Raw genomic sequence first — 15104 nt, forward strand, 5'->3', positions numbered from 1 at the left:
AAGGCCTGATTCACACAGTCTCCTTTGAACAGTTGATGTTGAGATGTGTGTGTTACTTGAACTCCGTGAATCATTTATTTGGGCTGCAATCTGAGGTGAAATTAACTCTAATGAACTTATCCTCTCCAGCAGATGTAACTCATGAGAGCCAGTTTCATCATAGCGCTTAATGGTTTTTGCGACTGCACTTGAAGAAACTTCCAAAGTTCTTGAAATTTTCCATATTGACTGACCTTCATGTCTTAAAGTAATGATGGAGCTGTTCTTACCATAATATTGACTTGGTCTTTTACCAAATAGGGTTAGCTTCTGTATACCACCCCTACAAAGGAACCTTTAACAAGGCACACCTGTTAATTTAAATACATTCCAGTTGACTACCTCATGAAGATGGTTGAGAGAATGCCAAGAGTGTGCAAAGCTGTCATCAAGGCAAATGGTGGCTATTTGAAGGATCTCAAATATAAAATATATTTTGATTTGATTAACACTTTTTTGGTTACTACATGATTCCATATATGTTATGTCATAGTTTTGATGTCTTCACTATTATTCTGCGATGTAGAAAATTGTAAAAAATAAAGAAAAACTCTGGAATGAGTAGGTGTGTCCAGACTTCTGACTGGTACTGTATATATAGTGTGTGACACTGTGGGGAAAAACATTTATGCGACCAAATCATGGGCTGGTGCCACCAACTGAAAAAGGTAGTGGAACCAGTGACACGGGGAAAATCTGGAGAATTGTCAAGGGGTGTGATTTTAAAGCTGCTGCAGAGTAATGTGTTCTTCTGCCAAGGGAAGAGAATCATGCGATAGGATGTTATGCCGAAAAATGTGTTGGTAGGATAAAGCTGTGTATGTTTGTGCACATCGAAGTCAGTGATTTGTTTACTATAAGTTAATGAGGCAATAAAAATGTGATGACTAAAATGTGACGTCAATAATACGGCATTTAGTTGACAATAACTAGACTAAATCAGTATTCAAATAACAAAAATGTGACTAAGACTAGACAAAAAAGTGCCAAAATGAACACTGGCTGGGTTCCAAACTGATAAGGGGGGGAGAAAGAGAGGTCGAAGAAAGAGCAATGTGAGCTAATCTGTCTACAGCTCATCATCATAGATTCCACATTTCTCACCAGTGGGTGGCAGAGTTGACAAACTAGTGAGGCTGAATAGGATGAAGGGAGACTAAATGTGTGCAATAACAACAGAACTTGTTTAAAGCTGTGTTACCTGCTCGATGACGTAATATGCAAACTGCAGTCTCTGTCTCTGCAGCATGGGGGTGAGGTGCTGGAACAGGATGGGAAGGTGCTCGTAGCGGTTACGGAACGGGATCAGGATGGCCACCTACACCGGGAGCAGGAGGAGTGGACAGTCAGACACACACAGCATGTATACGCTCCTGTACATCTAATACAGAGGGAGCAGGGCAGACAGACCAGAAGTAGAAAATCAAATGCTTCTAATAGAGGAAAGACACCGGTGTATACAAATATGGCTACAGTTCAATTTCATTTTCTAATAGAGATGAGAATAAAAGTAGTAAAATAACTGAACCGCACAAGCACACACATTTCCTCAGTCATACATGTTAACAGTCATACCTTCCAGCGTGGTTTACAGTCCTTGGGTTTCCAGTGTCCTCCAAAGTGAACATCCAGATACTTAGAGAACTTCAGATCAATCTCCTCCATAGGGATCTCAGTCATATTGACATCCATAGGACCCTCTGAGAACATACACATAAACCTTCAGTACACACACACACACACACTGTGGGATCTTAGTCAGTCCATCCAGGATTTCACTGCGTTGCTCTAAAAAGAAAATAGTTGCAGGCAAAACTGCTGGATTTTTCTGCGGCAATTCTGACATTTTGCATGGCCTGTTTTCAATGTTTTTTGTCCAATTTGCCACAAAAATGCACTTATGCAGAAAAAGTTTATTGACATGTGGCTTGACTGAAACATTTTATGCAGTAAAAGTGTGATGAATAGTTCATTACAAGCTCTCTTTTTGTATTGCAGTGATTTGACAGTTTAATGCGGTAAAATAGCTTTGATTTAACTGTTTAATATAGAAACAAGTGCAGTGATGTCAAGTTTGTGTAATATGGGGGAATTGTTGATTTTGCACCAAATAAGTTGAGCGTAGAGTCGAAAAATCCTGGAGGGACTGTTTAGTCATATTCACATCCATAGGACACACTCTGAGAACACACAATACACACACCTTCAGTCAATACACACACACACACACACCTGTTACAAAGTCATGTTGACATCCATAGAACTCACTGATCACACACACACACACAACACAATTTCAGTAAATACACACACACCTGTTTAACCTCTCTTGGGTAGGGGGCAGTATTTTCACGTCCGGATGAAAAGCGTGCCCAAAGTAAACTGCCTGTTACTCAGGCCCAGAAGCTAGGATATGCATATAATTTGGATAGAAAACACTCTAACGTTTCTAAAACTGATAAAATTATGTCTGTGAGTATAACAGAACTGATATGGCAGGCGAAACCTCGAGGACAAACCATCCCCCCCCAAAATATGTTCAGCCTACCACTGTTTTCAACAGCTGTCACTTTTATTATGAGGCGAAATCCTCCCAGATTGCAGTTCCTAGGGCTTCCACTAGATGTCAACAGTTTTAGAAAGAGTTTCATGATGGTTTTTGGAAAAATGAGCCAGAAATTGTAGTTTTTCTAGGTGGCTCCCATTTTGGCTGTAGTGTTTCCAAGCGCGGGGAAGATTTGAACTAAATTTGAACTAAAATTGAATTACGAGGCCGAAGCATGTACAGTGCATTCGGAAAAGTATTCCGACCCCTTCCCTTTTTGTTAAGTTACAGCCGTATTTTAAAATGTGTTAAATAAAAAAATTCTCAAATCAACCCACAATACCACATACTGACAAAGCTAAAAACAGATTTTTTGAAATATTAGCAAATGTATTATCAAAAAACAGAAATACCCTATTTACATATAGCAAAGGGTCTGAATGCCTGAGACAAAATTGAGTGCCGGTGCATCCTGTTTCCATTGATCATCTTTGAGATGTTTTTACAACTTGTTTGGGGTCCACCTGTGTTAACCTTTACTGCTCAGGCGTTCCGCCAGCGGAACTCCTCCCACATTCCACTGAAAAGGCAGAGCGCGAAATTCAAAATATATTTTTTAGAAATATTTAACTTTCACACATTAACAAGTCCAATACAGCATATGAAAAGGTACACATCTTGTGAATCCAGCCAACATGTCTGATTTTTAAAATGTTTTACAGCGAAAACAGCACGTATATTTATGTTAGCTCACCACCAAATACAAAAAAGGACAGACATTTTTCACAGCACAGGTAGCATGCACAAAGCCAACCTAACTAACCAAGAACCAACCAAACTAACCAACAAACAACTTCAGATGACAGTCTTATAACATGTTATTCAATAAATCTGTTTTGTTCGAAAAATGTGCATATTTCAGGTATAAATCATAGTTTACATTGCAGCTACAATCAGAAATTGCACCGAAAGCAGCCAGAATAATTACAGACACCAACGTCAAATACCTAAATACTCATCATAAAACATTTCTGAAAAATACATAGTGTACAGCAAATGAAAGACAAGCATCTTGTGAATCCAGCAAATATTTCCGATTTCTTAAGTGTTTTTGCCTGAATGCCAAGCGTCACGTCTGGAAGAAACCTGGCACCATCCCTACGGTGAAGCATGGTGGTGGCAGCATCATGCTGTGGGGATGTTTTTCAGCAGCAGGGACTGTGAAATTAGTCAGGATCGAGGAAAATATGAACAGAGCAAAGTACAGAGAGATCCATGAGGAAAACCTGCTCCAGAGCGCTCAGGTCCTCAGACTGGGGTGAAGGTTCACCTTCCATTAAGACAATGACCCTATGCACACAGCCAAGACATACCAGAAGTGGCTTCGGGACAAGTCTCTGAACGTCCGAGTGGCCCAGCCAGAGCCCGGACGTGAACCCGATCAAACATCTCTGGAGAGACCTGAAAATAGCTGTGCAGCAACGATCCCCATCCAACCTGCCAGAGCTGGAGAGGATCTGCAAAGAATAATAGGAGAAACTCCCCAAATATTGGTGTGCCAAGCTTGTAGCGTCATACCCAAGAAGACTTGGAGCTGTAATCGCTGCTAAAGGTGCTTCAACAAAGTACTGAGTAAAGGGTCTGAATACTTTTATGTAAATGTGATATCAGTTATGTTTTTCATACATTTGCAAACATTCCTAAAAACCTGTTTTTGCTTTGTCATTATGGGGTATTGTGTGTAGATTGAGGGGAAAAAACGATTTCATCATTTTTAGAATAAGGCTGTAACATTACAAAATGTGGGGATCTGAATACTTTCCGAATGCACTGTATGTGTCATGGCACTCTCCTACCGTTTATCTTCAGATTTCATTGATAGCAGAGGTGAAATGGGTAATGCAATACGTTTAACTGTAGCTAAAGTGCCTATGTAGATATAACCGGCATGATAAGCCACACACATCCTACAGGGGGAGCGAGTGGGACAGAATGAGGAGCAAGAGATTGAGAAATAGTAAGAGAAAGAGGATGCACAGAGACAGCCAAGAGTAGCTTCTCTCATGAGTTCCATAATAACACGACCTGATCATAGTAAAATTCAATATAGGCAGAAACTGCTTCTCACGATGTTAGCTAGCACAGCTCATGCGCAGAAACACGGCATCGGGTCTAATGGTCGTGTCGAGCAGAACTGAGCTTATGCAGCAGGCCTGACAAATCAAAAAGGCACCCGCTCGATATAAAGTTGTTGACAATTTTAACATGTCCTTTTTGTCACTTTCAAAAGTTTGTAGTAATGACAGTTTTAGCTACTTAAGACATTGGCTCGAATCTGTGTTGTCTTTATTTTGAGAGAAAAAAATACTACTAAGGACACATTTTTCACTCCTCCCAGCCTGGTCTGTCGAGTCTGCGTCGCAATGCATTCCCGTAAGTATCATGCGTTTGATAAAATCCTCTCAGTAGGCAAACTGATGGTTTGAAGACAAGCGTTCATATTACTTACTCATAGAAGGTAAGCGTTCTGGGCAGGGGAGGTTCTGGGCGTATGTGAAGTTCTCAGGGAGGTATGCGGTTGGATGGGACATGTATTCACTGGAGTTACTGCCATCTGGGTAATCTACAGGAACACACAAGACATTTATTTTTTGATTGATTGTATAAATTACTTTTCTATATTCCCCTTGTAGGTAGCTTAGAGCTGGATCATGCTGATTAATAGGTAGTGGAGGGGAGTAGACGGTGTCTCAACCAACATTAGACGAAGTAAAGCCAAAAATCACAAACATATTGGAAGAAAAATAGGCCTAAGCCTGACCGACTCTAGCTCTCTTGCAGCTAGAGTGAGGGTCATTCTTGGGATTTTTGGCTGCCCCTCGTCTTATATTGGCTGAAGCACTGCCTACTCCCCTCCACTACCTATTCAAATCAGTAAGATCTACCTAAAAGGGAGATGATTGAGATGTCATTTATACACTCCCCTACATAAATAATTGGACAATGAAGCTACAACTTTTAATTAGGCTATACAAAATGTTTCATAAGGCGACAGTACATCATGCAACAATTTCATAGATACGTTTTAAAGTTTAGCGATTTACGTATCTAGTCCCCCCTTGTCAAACAGTGCCCTACGGAATTTGTGCACCCTAGGTAAAGATGAACAAAAATGTCATAGAAAAATGTCATATGAATCTTACCTTTGATTTAAAATTGTAAATAACACAATTATTGGCACCCCAGCATTTAGTACTTTGTGCACCCTCCCTTTGCCAAGATAACAGCTCTGAGTCATCTCCTATAATGTTTGATGAGGTGGGAGAACACATAGGAAGATATTTGAGACCGTTCCTCCATACAGAAACTCTCCAGGTCCTTCACAGTCATTGGTCCTCACTTGTAGACTCTCCTCTTCAGCTCACCGGGATGGCCATTGCAAAAGCTTGATTCTATGGTCAGTGAACCATTTGTGTGTGGATTTGGAGGTATGCTTTGGATCGTTATCCTGCTGGAAGATCCAACAACGACCCAGTTTTAGCCTCCTGGCAGAGGCTGATAGGTTTTGTCCTAAAATCTCCTGGTATTTGATGGAGTCCGTGATCCTATGTATCCTAACAAGGTTCCCAGGGCCTCTGGAAGTAAAACAGCCCCACCACCATAATTCACAGTGGGGATTAAGTTATTTTCTGTATGACCATGGCTCTTTTTACACCAAACACACCTCAGGTGTTTGTTGCCAAAAAGCTCTATTTTAGTCTCATCAGACAATAGAACCTGGTTCCAATCAACGTTCCAATGTCATTTAGCAAACTCCAGGCACTTACATTTGTGGTTTGGTGACAGCAGAGGCTTTCTGGCAACCCATCCAAATAACTTGTTGGCATGGAGGTGGCGTCTAATTGTAGTTTTGGAGACTTTGGGACCGCAAGATGTAACCAACTTCTGCAATTCTCCAACTAATCATTAGAGATTTTTTTGCCACTTGAACCATCCTTCTCACTGTGTGGAGGCAAAATACACTTGAGTTCCCTTCCAGGCAAGTTCATCACAGTTCCATTTTTTTTGTACATTTCTTAATTATTTCCCTAATAGTGGAGATGGGTATTTTCAGGCATGTACCTATCTTTTTATAGCAATTGCTTGACTTGTGAAGGTCAAACTTTTGTCTAATTTCATGCGTTTGTTCTCTGGCCTTTCCCATGTTCATGGATATGACTAAGGAAGTTTAGCATGTGTGTCAACTCATATTTATACCCCAGTGAAACAGGAAGTCATGGTTGACCACTTAAGAGTTCCTAAAGAATAAAACAAAAGGTAAAATCAATCGGAATATACATCAATTCGATTTTGTTCATCAGAATTTCTAGGGGTGCCAACAAGTGTGACACGCATGTTTTGGAATAAAATGTTTTTTTCTTGATGACTATTATTTCTGAACAATTTTAACTCAAAAAGGTGAAATTCATATGATATTTTGAGTGTAAGATCAAGCTGATAAACAAGTAATTTTTTTTCGCAGCCTTTTTGGATCATATTTACCTAGGGTGCCGATATTTCAGGAAGGCACTAAGTATTTGGACAAATTAAATTATTCATTTCCTTCGGAAAGAATTCAGACACCTTGATTTAACCCAATTTAGAATAAGGCTATAACGTAACAAGTTGAAAAAGTCAAGGGGTCTGAATACTTTCCGAAGGCACTGTTTGTGTGTTTAAGTAGTCAAAAGTATTGTATTTGATCCCAAATACCTAGCACAATGATTACATCAAGCTTGTGACTCTACAATCTTGTTGGGTTCATTTACAGATTGTTTTGGTTGTATTTAAGATTATGTTGTGGCCAATATAAATGAATGTTAAATCATGTATTTTGTCATTTTGGAGTCATTTCTATTGTAAATAAGAATATAATGTTTCTGAACATTTCTACATTAATGTGGATGCTACCATTATTACATATAATCTTGAATGATGAGTGAGAAAGTTAGAGGTACAAAGATCATACCCCCAAGACATCTTAACCTCCCACGATTACCAAAAACATGGGAGTGTAGAAATAATTTTTCTGGGGGGGGTATTATATTTATGCCACTGACTTTCTCACTCCACAATTCATTAATGATTAGCATGGTAGCATCCACAATATAGAAGTGCTCAGAAACACATTCTATTCTTATTTACAATAACAGTGTCTCCAAAATGACAATATATTATTTTCCATTCATTTATATTGCTCCCGAGTGGCGCAGTGGTCTAAGACCACATCTCAGTGCAGAGGCTTCACTGCAGTACCTGGTTCGAATCCAGGATACCTAGCACAATGATTACATCAAGCTTGTGACTCTACAATCTTGTTGGGTGCATTTACAGATTGTTTTGGTTGTATTTAAGATTATGTTGTGGCCAATATAAATGAATGTTAAAATCATGTATTTTGTCATTTTGGAGTCATTTCTATTGTAAATAAGAATATAATGTTTCTGAACATTTCTACATTAATGTGGATGCTACCATTATTACATATAATCTTGAATGATGAGTGAGAAAGTTAGAGGTACAAAGATCATACCCCCAAGACATCTTAACCTCCCACGATTACCAAAAACATGGGAGTGTAGAAATAATTTTTCTGGGGGGGGTATTATATTTATGCCACTGACTTTCTCACTCCACAATTCATTAATGATTAGCATGGTAGCATCCACAATATAGAAGTGCTCAGAAACACATTCTATTCTTATTTACAATAACAGTGTCTCCAAAATGACAATATATTATTTTCCATTCATTTATATTGCTCCCGAGTGGCGCAGTGGTCTAAGACCACATCTCAGTGCAGAGGCTTCACTGCAGTACCTGGTTCGAATCCAGGATACCTAGCACAATGATTACATCAAGCTTGTGACTCTACAATCTTGTTGGGTGCATTTACAGATTGTTTTGGTTGTATTTAAGATTATGTTGTGGCCAATATAAATGAATGTTAAAATCATGTATTTTGTCATTTTGGAGTCATTTCTATTGTAAATAAGAATATAATGTTTCTGAACATTTCTACATTAATGTGGATGCTACCATTATTACATATAATCTTGAATGATGAGTGAGAAAGTTAGAGGTACAAAGATCATACCCCCAAGACATCTTAACCTCCCACGATTACCAAAAACATGGGAGTGTAGAAATAATTTTTCTGGGGGGGGTATTATATTTATGCCACTGACTTTCTCACTCCACAATTCATTAATGATTAGCATGGTAGCATCCACAATATAGAAGTGCTCAGAAACACATTCTATTCTTATTTACAATAACAGTGTCTCCAAAATGACAATATATTATTTTCCATTCATTTATATTGCTCCCGAGTGGCGCAGTGGTCCAAGACCACATCTCAGTGCAGAGGCTTCACTGCAGTACCTGGTTCGAATCCAGGCTGCATCACATCCGGCAGTGATTGGGAGTCCCACAGGGCGGCGCACAATTGGCCCAGCGTCGTCCGGGTTGGGCCGGGGTATGCCGTCAATGTAAATAAGAATTAGCTCTTAACTGACTTGCCAGGTTAAACATCTTTTTTTTGCATCCAACAAGTTTGTCGTCACAAGCTTGATGTAGCCTACAGAGGAGTATTTTCTGTAATAAAGCCCTTTTGTGGCTGCACCCCTACCCAGTCATGTGAAATCCATAGATTAGGGCCAAATTAATTTATTTCAACTGACTGATTTCCTTATATGTACTGTAACTCAGTAAATTATTTGAAATGGTTGCATGTTGCGTTTATAATTTTTGTTCAGTATACATATGACACCTTGAAATGGGGGGGATTAGATATAGTGCTTTCATTTCTAAAACAGTAAAACAGATGTGAAAATACCCTCAAATAAAAGGTGACATTCTGTAATGTTGCCTCAAATGAAACACTTGATCTCAAATCCAAAATGCTGGTGAATAGAGCCAAATTAAAAGTTTTAGCTTCACTGTCCGAATAAATTAGTAGGGTATTTAATGGACATTGACTTTCCATTTTTTGGTAAGAGAGGAATGCTGGTTAAGATAGGAGGTGGAGGGGAGTAGACAGCAGTTAGACCAACGTGACAAAGTGCAGCCAAAAATCACAAGAACCTCAGAAGGAAAATAGCAGCACCTGCAGTCCCTTTAGTATTTGGCAAGACGGAGCCGACAGAGATGGTCACCTCGCTTCGAGTCCTTAGGAAACTATGCAGTAGTGTTTTATGTATTATTACTTACATTGTTAGCCCAGAAAATCTTAAGTGTTATTACATACAGCCAGGAAGAACTATTGGATATAAGAGCGACGTCAACTTACCAACATTACAACCAGGAATACAACTTTCCCGAAGCAGATCCTTTGTTCGGACCTCCACCCTGGACATTGGATCTAATACCAGAGGGCGACCCAAAACAACATCGCCGCAGAAGAAGTAGACGGAGCGGCCTCCTCGTCAGACTTCGAAGGCGTGCACACCACCCACCGCTTTCGAGTATATTACTCGCCAATGTCCAGTCTCCAGGCAACAAGGTGGACGAAATTAGGGCATGGGTTGCCTTCCAGAGACAGAGATTGTAGCATTCTCTGTTTCACGGAAACATGTCTCACTTTCAATATGTTGTTTGAATCGGTACAGCTTCATGCGTCACGCCAACAGAAATAAACATCTCTCTGGTAAGAAGAAGGGCGGGGGTGTATGCTTCATGATTAACAACTCATGGTGTAATCATAAACTGCCTTAATTTTGCTGGACCCTAGGAAGAGTAGCTGCTGCTTTGGCAGAAGCTAATGGGGATCCATAATACATACAAATAACATACAGGTATTCAAGTATTTCTGTTCACCTGACCTAGAATTCCTTACAATCAAATGCCGACCATTATCTCCAAAGATAATTATTGTCAGTTATAATCCCAGCTGTGCATATCCCCCACTCACGCAGATACCACGACGGCCCTCAAGGAACATCACTGGACTCTATGTAAATTGGAAAACATATATCCTGATACTGCATTTATTGTAGCTTGGGATTTTAACAAAGCAAATTTGAGAACAAGGCTACCTAAATTCTATCAACATAATGATTGCAGCACTCGTGTGGGTAGTACACTGGACCACTGCTACTCTAACTTCCGCGATGCATACAATGCCCTCCCCCGCCCTCCCTTCGGCAAGTCCAACCACGACCCCATTTTGCTCCTGCCGTCCTATAGGCAGAAACTCAAACAGGATGTACCCGTGACTAGAACTATTCAACGCTGGTCTGACCAATCGGAATCCACGCTTCAAGATTGTTTTGATCACGCAGACTGAAATGTTCTGGGCAGCCTTAGAGAATAAAATTGATTTATACGCTGACTCGGTGAGTTTATAAGGAAGTGCATTGGAGATGTTGTACCCACTGTGTCTATTAAAACCTACCCTAACCAGAAACCGTGGATAGATGGCGACATTAGCGCAAAACTGGAAGCGCAAACCACAGCATTTAACCATGGAAAGATGACTGGGAATATGGCCAAATATCAACAGTGTAGTTCTACCCTCTGCAAGGCAATCAAACAAGCGAAATGTCAGTATAGGGACAAAGTGGAGTCGTAATTCAAAGGGTCAAATACAAGACGTATGTGGCAGGGTTTACAAGCAACAAAAAGACAACCAGCCACGTCTTGCTTCCAGAAAAACTAAACACCTTCTTTGCCCGCTTTGAGAATAATACAGTGCCACTCTCCTTCTCCGTGGTCGATGTGAGTAAGACATTTAAACGTGTTAACCCTGACAAGGCTGCCGGCCCAGAAGGCATCCCTAGCCACGTCCTCAGAGCATGCACAGACAAGCTGGCTGGTGTGTTTACGGACATATTCAAATCGCTCCCTATCCAAGTCTGCTGTCCCCACATGCTTCAAGATGGCCACCATCGCCCCGTAGCACTCCCTTCTGTCATCATTAATTGCTTTGAGAGGCTAGTCAAGGATCATATCACCTCCACCTTACCGGCCACCCTAGACCCACTTCAATTTGCTTACTGCCCCAATAGTTCCACAGACGATGCAATCGCCATCACAGCACACTGCCCTATCCCATCTGGATAAGAGGAATACCTATGTTAGAATGCTGTTAATTGACTACAGCTCAGCATTCAACACCATAATACCCTCAAAGCTCATCATTCAGCTTGAGGCCATGGGTCTCAAACCCGCCCTGTGCAATTGGTTCCTTGACTTTGACGGGCCACCCCCAGGTAGTGAAGGTAGGAAACAACATCTCCACTTCGATGATCCTCAACACTGGGGCCCCACAAGGGTGCGTGCTCAGGCCCCGAGTGTACTCCCTGTTCACCAAATACTGCGTGGCCATGCACGCCTCCAACTCAATCATCAAGTTTGCAGACGACACTACAGTAGTGGGCTTGATTACCATCAACAACGAGACAGCCTATAGAGAGGAGGTGAGGGCACACGGAGTGTGGGGTCAGGAAAACAACCGCTCACTCAACGTCAACAAAACAAAGGAGATGACAGTGGACAGCAGAGGAAGCACCTCACTATCCACATCGACGGGACAGCAGTGGAAAGTTAAGTTCCTCAGCGTACACATTACAGACAAACAAATGGTCCACCCACACAGACTGTGTGGTGAAGAAGGCGCAACAGTGCCTCTTCAACCTCATGAGGCTGAAGAAATGTGGCTTGTCACCTAAAAACCTGAAACTTTGACAGATGCACAATTGAGGACATTCTGTCGGGCTGTATCACAGCCTGGTACGGCAACTGCACCGCCCTCAACTGCAAGGCTCTCCAGAGGGTGGTGCGGTCTGCACAACGCATCACTGGGGCAAACTACCTGCCTTCCAGGACACCTACAGCACCCGATGTCACAGGAAGGCCAAAAAGATCATCAAGGACAACAACCTCCCGAGCCACTCCCTGTTCACCCCGCTGCCATCCAGAAGGTGAGGTCAGTACAGGTGCATCAAAGCTGGGACCGAGAGACTGAAAAACAGCTTCCATCTCAAGGGCATTAGACTGTTAAACGGCCATCACTAACTCAGAGGCTGCTACAGACTCAAATCATTGGCCACTTTAATAAATGGATCACTAGTCACTTTAAATAATGCCACTTTAACAATGCATCTTACAGTATATTCTCATATACAGATGAGTAATGTATGTTATACCATCTATTGCATCTTGCCTATGCCGTTCAGCCATCAATCATCCATATATTTATATGTACATATTCTTATTTCATCCCTTTAGATTTGTGTGTATTAGGTAGTTGTTGTGGAATTGTTAAGATGACTTGTTAGATATTAATGCACTGTCGGAACTAGAAGCACAAGCATTTCGCTACACTCGCATTAACATCTGCTAACCATGTGTATGTGAACAATAACATTTTATTTTATTTTCAGAATTTGAGCGAGGGCCAATCTTGTGATTTTTGGCTGCCCATCGTGTCATGTTGGTCTGGTCTACTACCCTCCTAAGATTGGAGACCCCGTCTGGCTCACCTCCTATCAAACTCACCTGTGCCGTTGAGAGTACTGTTCTTATTGGTGTAGAGTCTGATCATCTGACCAATGGTCCTCACATTATCCCTCAACATGATGCCCTGGGCTTGCACCATGAAGAAGTAGGTGTTGGCTAGAGAGAGGGATTGAGACAGGGAGAGGGAGAGCGGGAGGGGAGGGTGAGGAAAAGGAGGGAGAGAGACATAGGAAAGAGGGACAAAAGGAAAGAGTGCAATCACTTTAGTCTGACTGGTTCAATTACACCCCACTCACGTACCAGTCCACGACAGTAAATTTCCTGACTGCTTAAGTCGCCTGCGTAAAAGCTTTCCCTCCCCCAGTCTCTTGGCCATAAAGGAAGAACCTCAGCGGTCACCCAATGCCACAGTTTAACTCTGTACCAGCAGCTAACAGTGATGAGACACAGGGTGGCGAGATAAGTGGCAGGAAATCCCTGTCCCTGGCTACATCCTAAATAGAGACCTATTCCTTATATAGTGCACCTCACCCTATAGGCCCCAGTCAAAAGTAGTGCGTCTATTCGGAACGCAGTCGCAGTCCCACTCCCAGCCTAGAGGCTGCTAGGGGCTCTGAATCATTTAACATTTACCACTAATGCAGCAAAACAGCCAGGGCACACACACACTTCATCAGCTAAGGTTACACACCTCATCAGTTTACACACTCACGCATCTCATCAACTTACACACCCATCTCATCAATTACGAACACAGGCACCAAATAAATTACCAACTCACACAGACACCACACACTCCCAGCCCCGCACTCCATCTGATCTATCACCCATTACAGAGGACCGGTCAAGCACTAAGAGTCCTTTACTCTGAAACACCAACTAATAGGTCTGGGCGGTATACCGCATTTTACTATATACCGGTACTGATGCACAGACCGGTATGAGTTTTTACTTTACCTTCTATAATGGTATTTAATGTTTGCTTTGTTAAATGTGATGTGCAACATCGGCGTGTATAATACATTTTTTTTTATAGTTCACCCCGTTTTCTATGAGTAATCTCTCTCCCTATCCTCCTGCATGCCGCTAACCACACCAAGCCCTGACACTCAAGGAGATAGTAGTTGCTCGGCCACTTGCCTTTCACTCTGAATGGTCAGATGGATGCAACGATGTTGATGACATGCTGCTTCCACAAGTCTTATATAATTACACTATTCGTTTGTGTAACTAGTGTCTGCTAGTTTTGTTTTTTCTTAGCAATGTGTTGCTAAAATAACTTAGTTAGCCGCTAATGCTAATCGCTAGTTAGTACATTTAGCAAGCTAGCTAGCCAGCTAAGAGTCAGAGTAGCCGTAACTAGCTAGCTAATACTGCCTGGTACCATTACCTAGATAAGATACCATTGCACAAACATGCTTATCTGAGAGGAATAGGCAAAGCATGATTATGTTGTCTAGCTAGCGAGCCAACAAAACTTGTGATCTAACATCTAATTAGGGTCCCCTGGAAACACTGACCAACTATTTGGTTCCTACCCTGTCAATTCCTTCCTGGCTTATTAATTAATTGTCATGTCAAACAACAATGTATTTTAGGTCCTGCCCACTATATTCCAACTATATAATTAGAATTGTTATGATTCCAACAGTTCACCAATTAAACTAGGACTAGAGTTTGCCCATATCATGATGAGTGGCACAGTGTGGAAATGATAAGAAAATTATTTTTGTTGGGAGTATAAATGGAGAAAGCCCTAATTGAAATCACATAATGTGCGTTGCCACCCTAGGGACATGAACTACTCAAAGCATATTTATAAATTGTGTTATTTAACAACTAAATAGTGTCATACTGTCAAACATGTGTAAACAAATTGTAATATGATATGTCCATATTGCCCAGCTCTACCAACTAATTCAAAGAAGCCTAGTTTTGAGAAGCCTTCTGAGGCTAAATAACCAGATTTCAACCAACATATCTGACTAGCCTGTATCCCAGCAACAGCATAAAGCAAATA

At 41.2% G+C, this 15104-nt stretch overlaps 1 protein-coding gene across 1 annotated transcript in view; it reads right to left on the minus strand.

Annotated features, from left to right (window-relative positions):
• The window catches only part of LOC120052627 (beta-1,4-galactosyltransferase 6-like), a 41741-nt gene that overhangs the window by 6241 nt on the left and 20396 nt on the right, over positions 1 to 15104 (minus strand). The window contains exons 2-5 of the mRNA XM_038999653.1: positions 13124 to 13240; positions 5094 to 5207; positions 1615 to 1739; positions 1241 to 1357 (exon numbers count right to left, since the gene is read on the minus strand). Of these exons, the coding sequence (XP_038855581.1) occupies positions 1241 to 1357; positions 1615 to 1739; positions 5094 to 5207; positions 13124 to 13240 (473 nt within the window). The remainder of the gene's footprint in view (positions 1 to 1240; positions 1358 to 1614; positions 1740 to 5093; positions 5208 to 13123; positions 13241 to 15104) is intronic.

Source organism: Salvelinus namaycush, chromosome 8 (assembly GCF_016432855.1).
Source record: "Salvelinus namaycush isolate Seneca chromosome 8, SaNama_1.0, whole genome shotgun sequence".
NCBI lineage: Eukaryota > Metazoa > Chordata > Actinopteri > Salmoniformes > Salmonidae > Salvelinus > Salvelinus namaycush.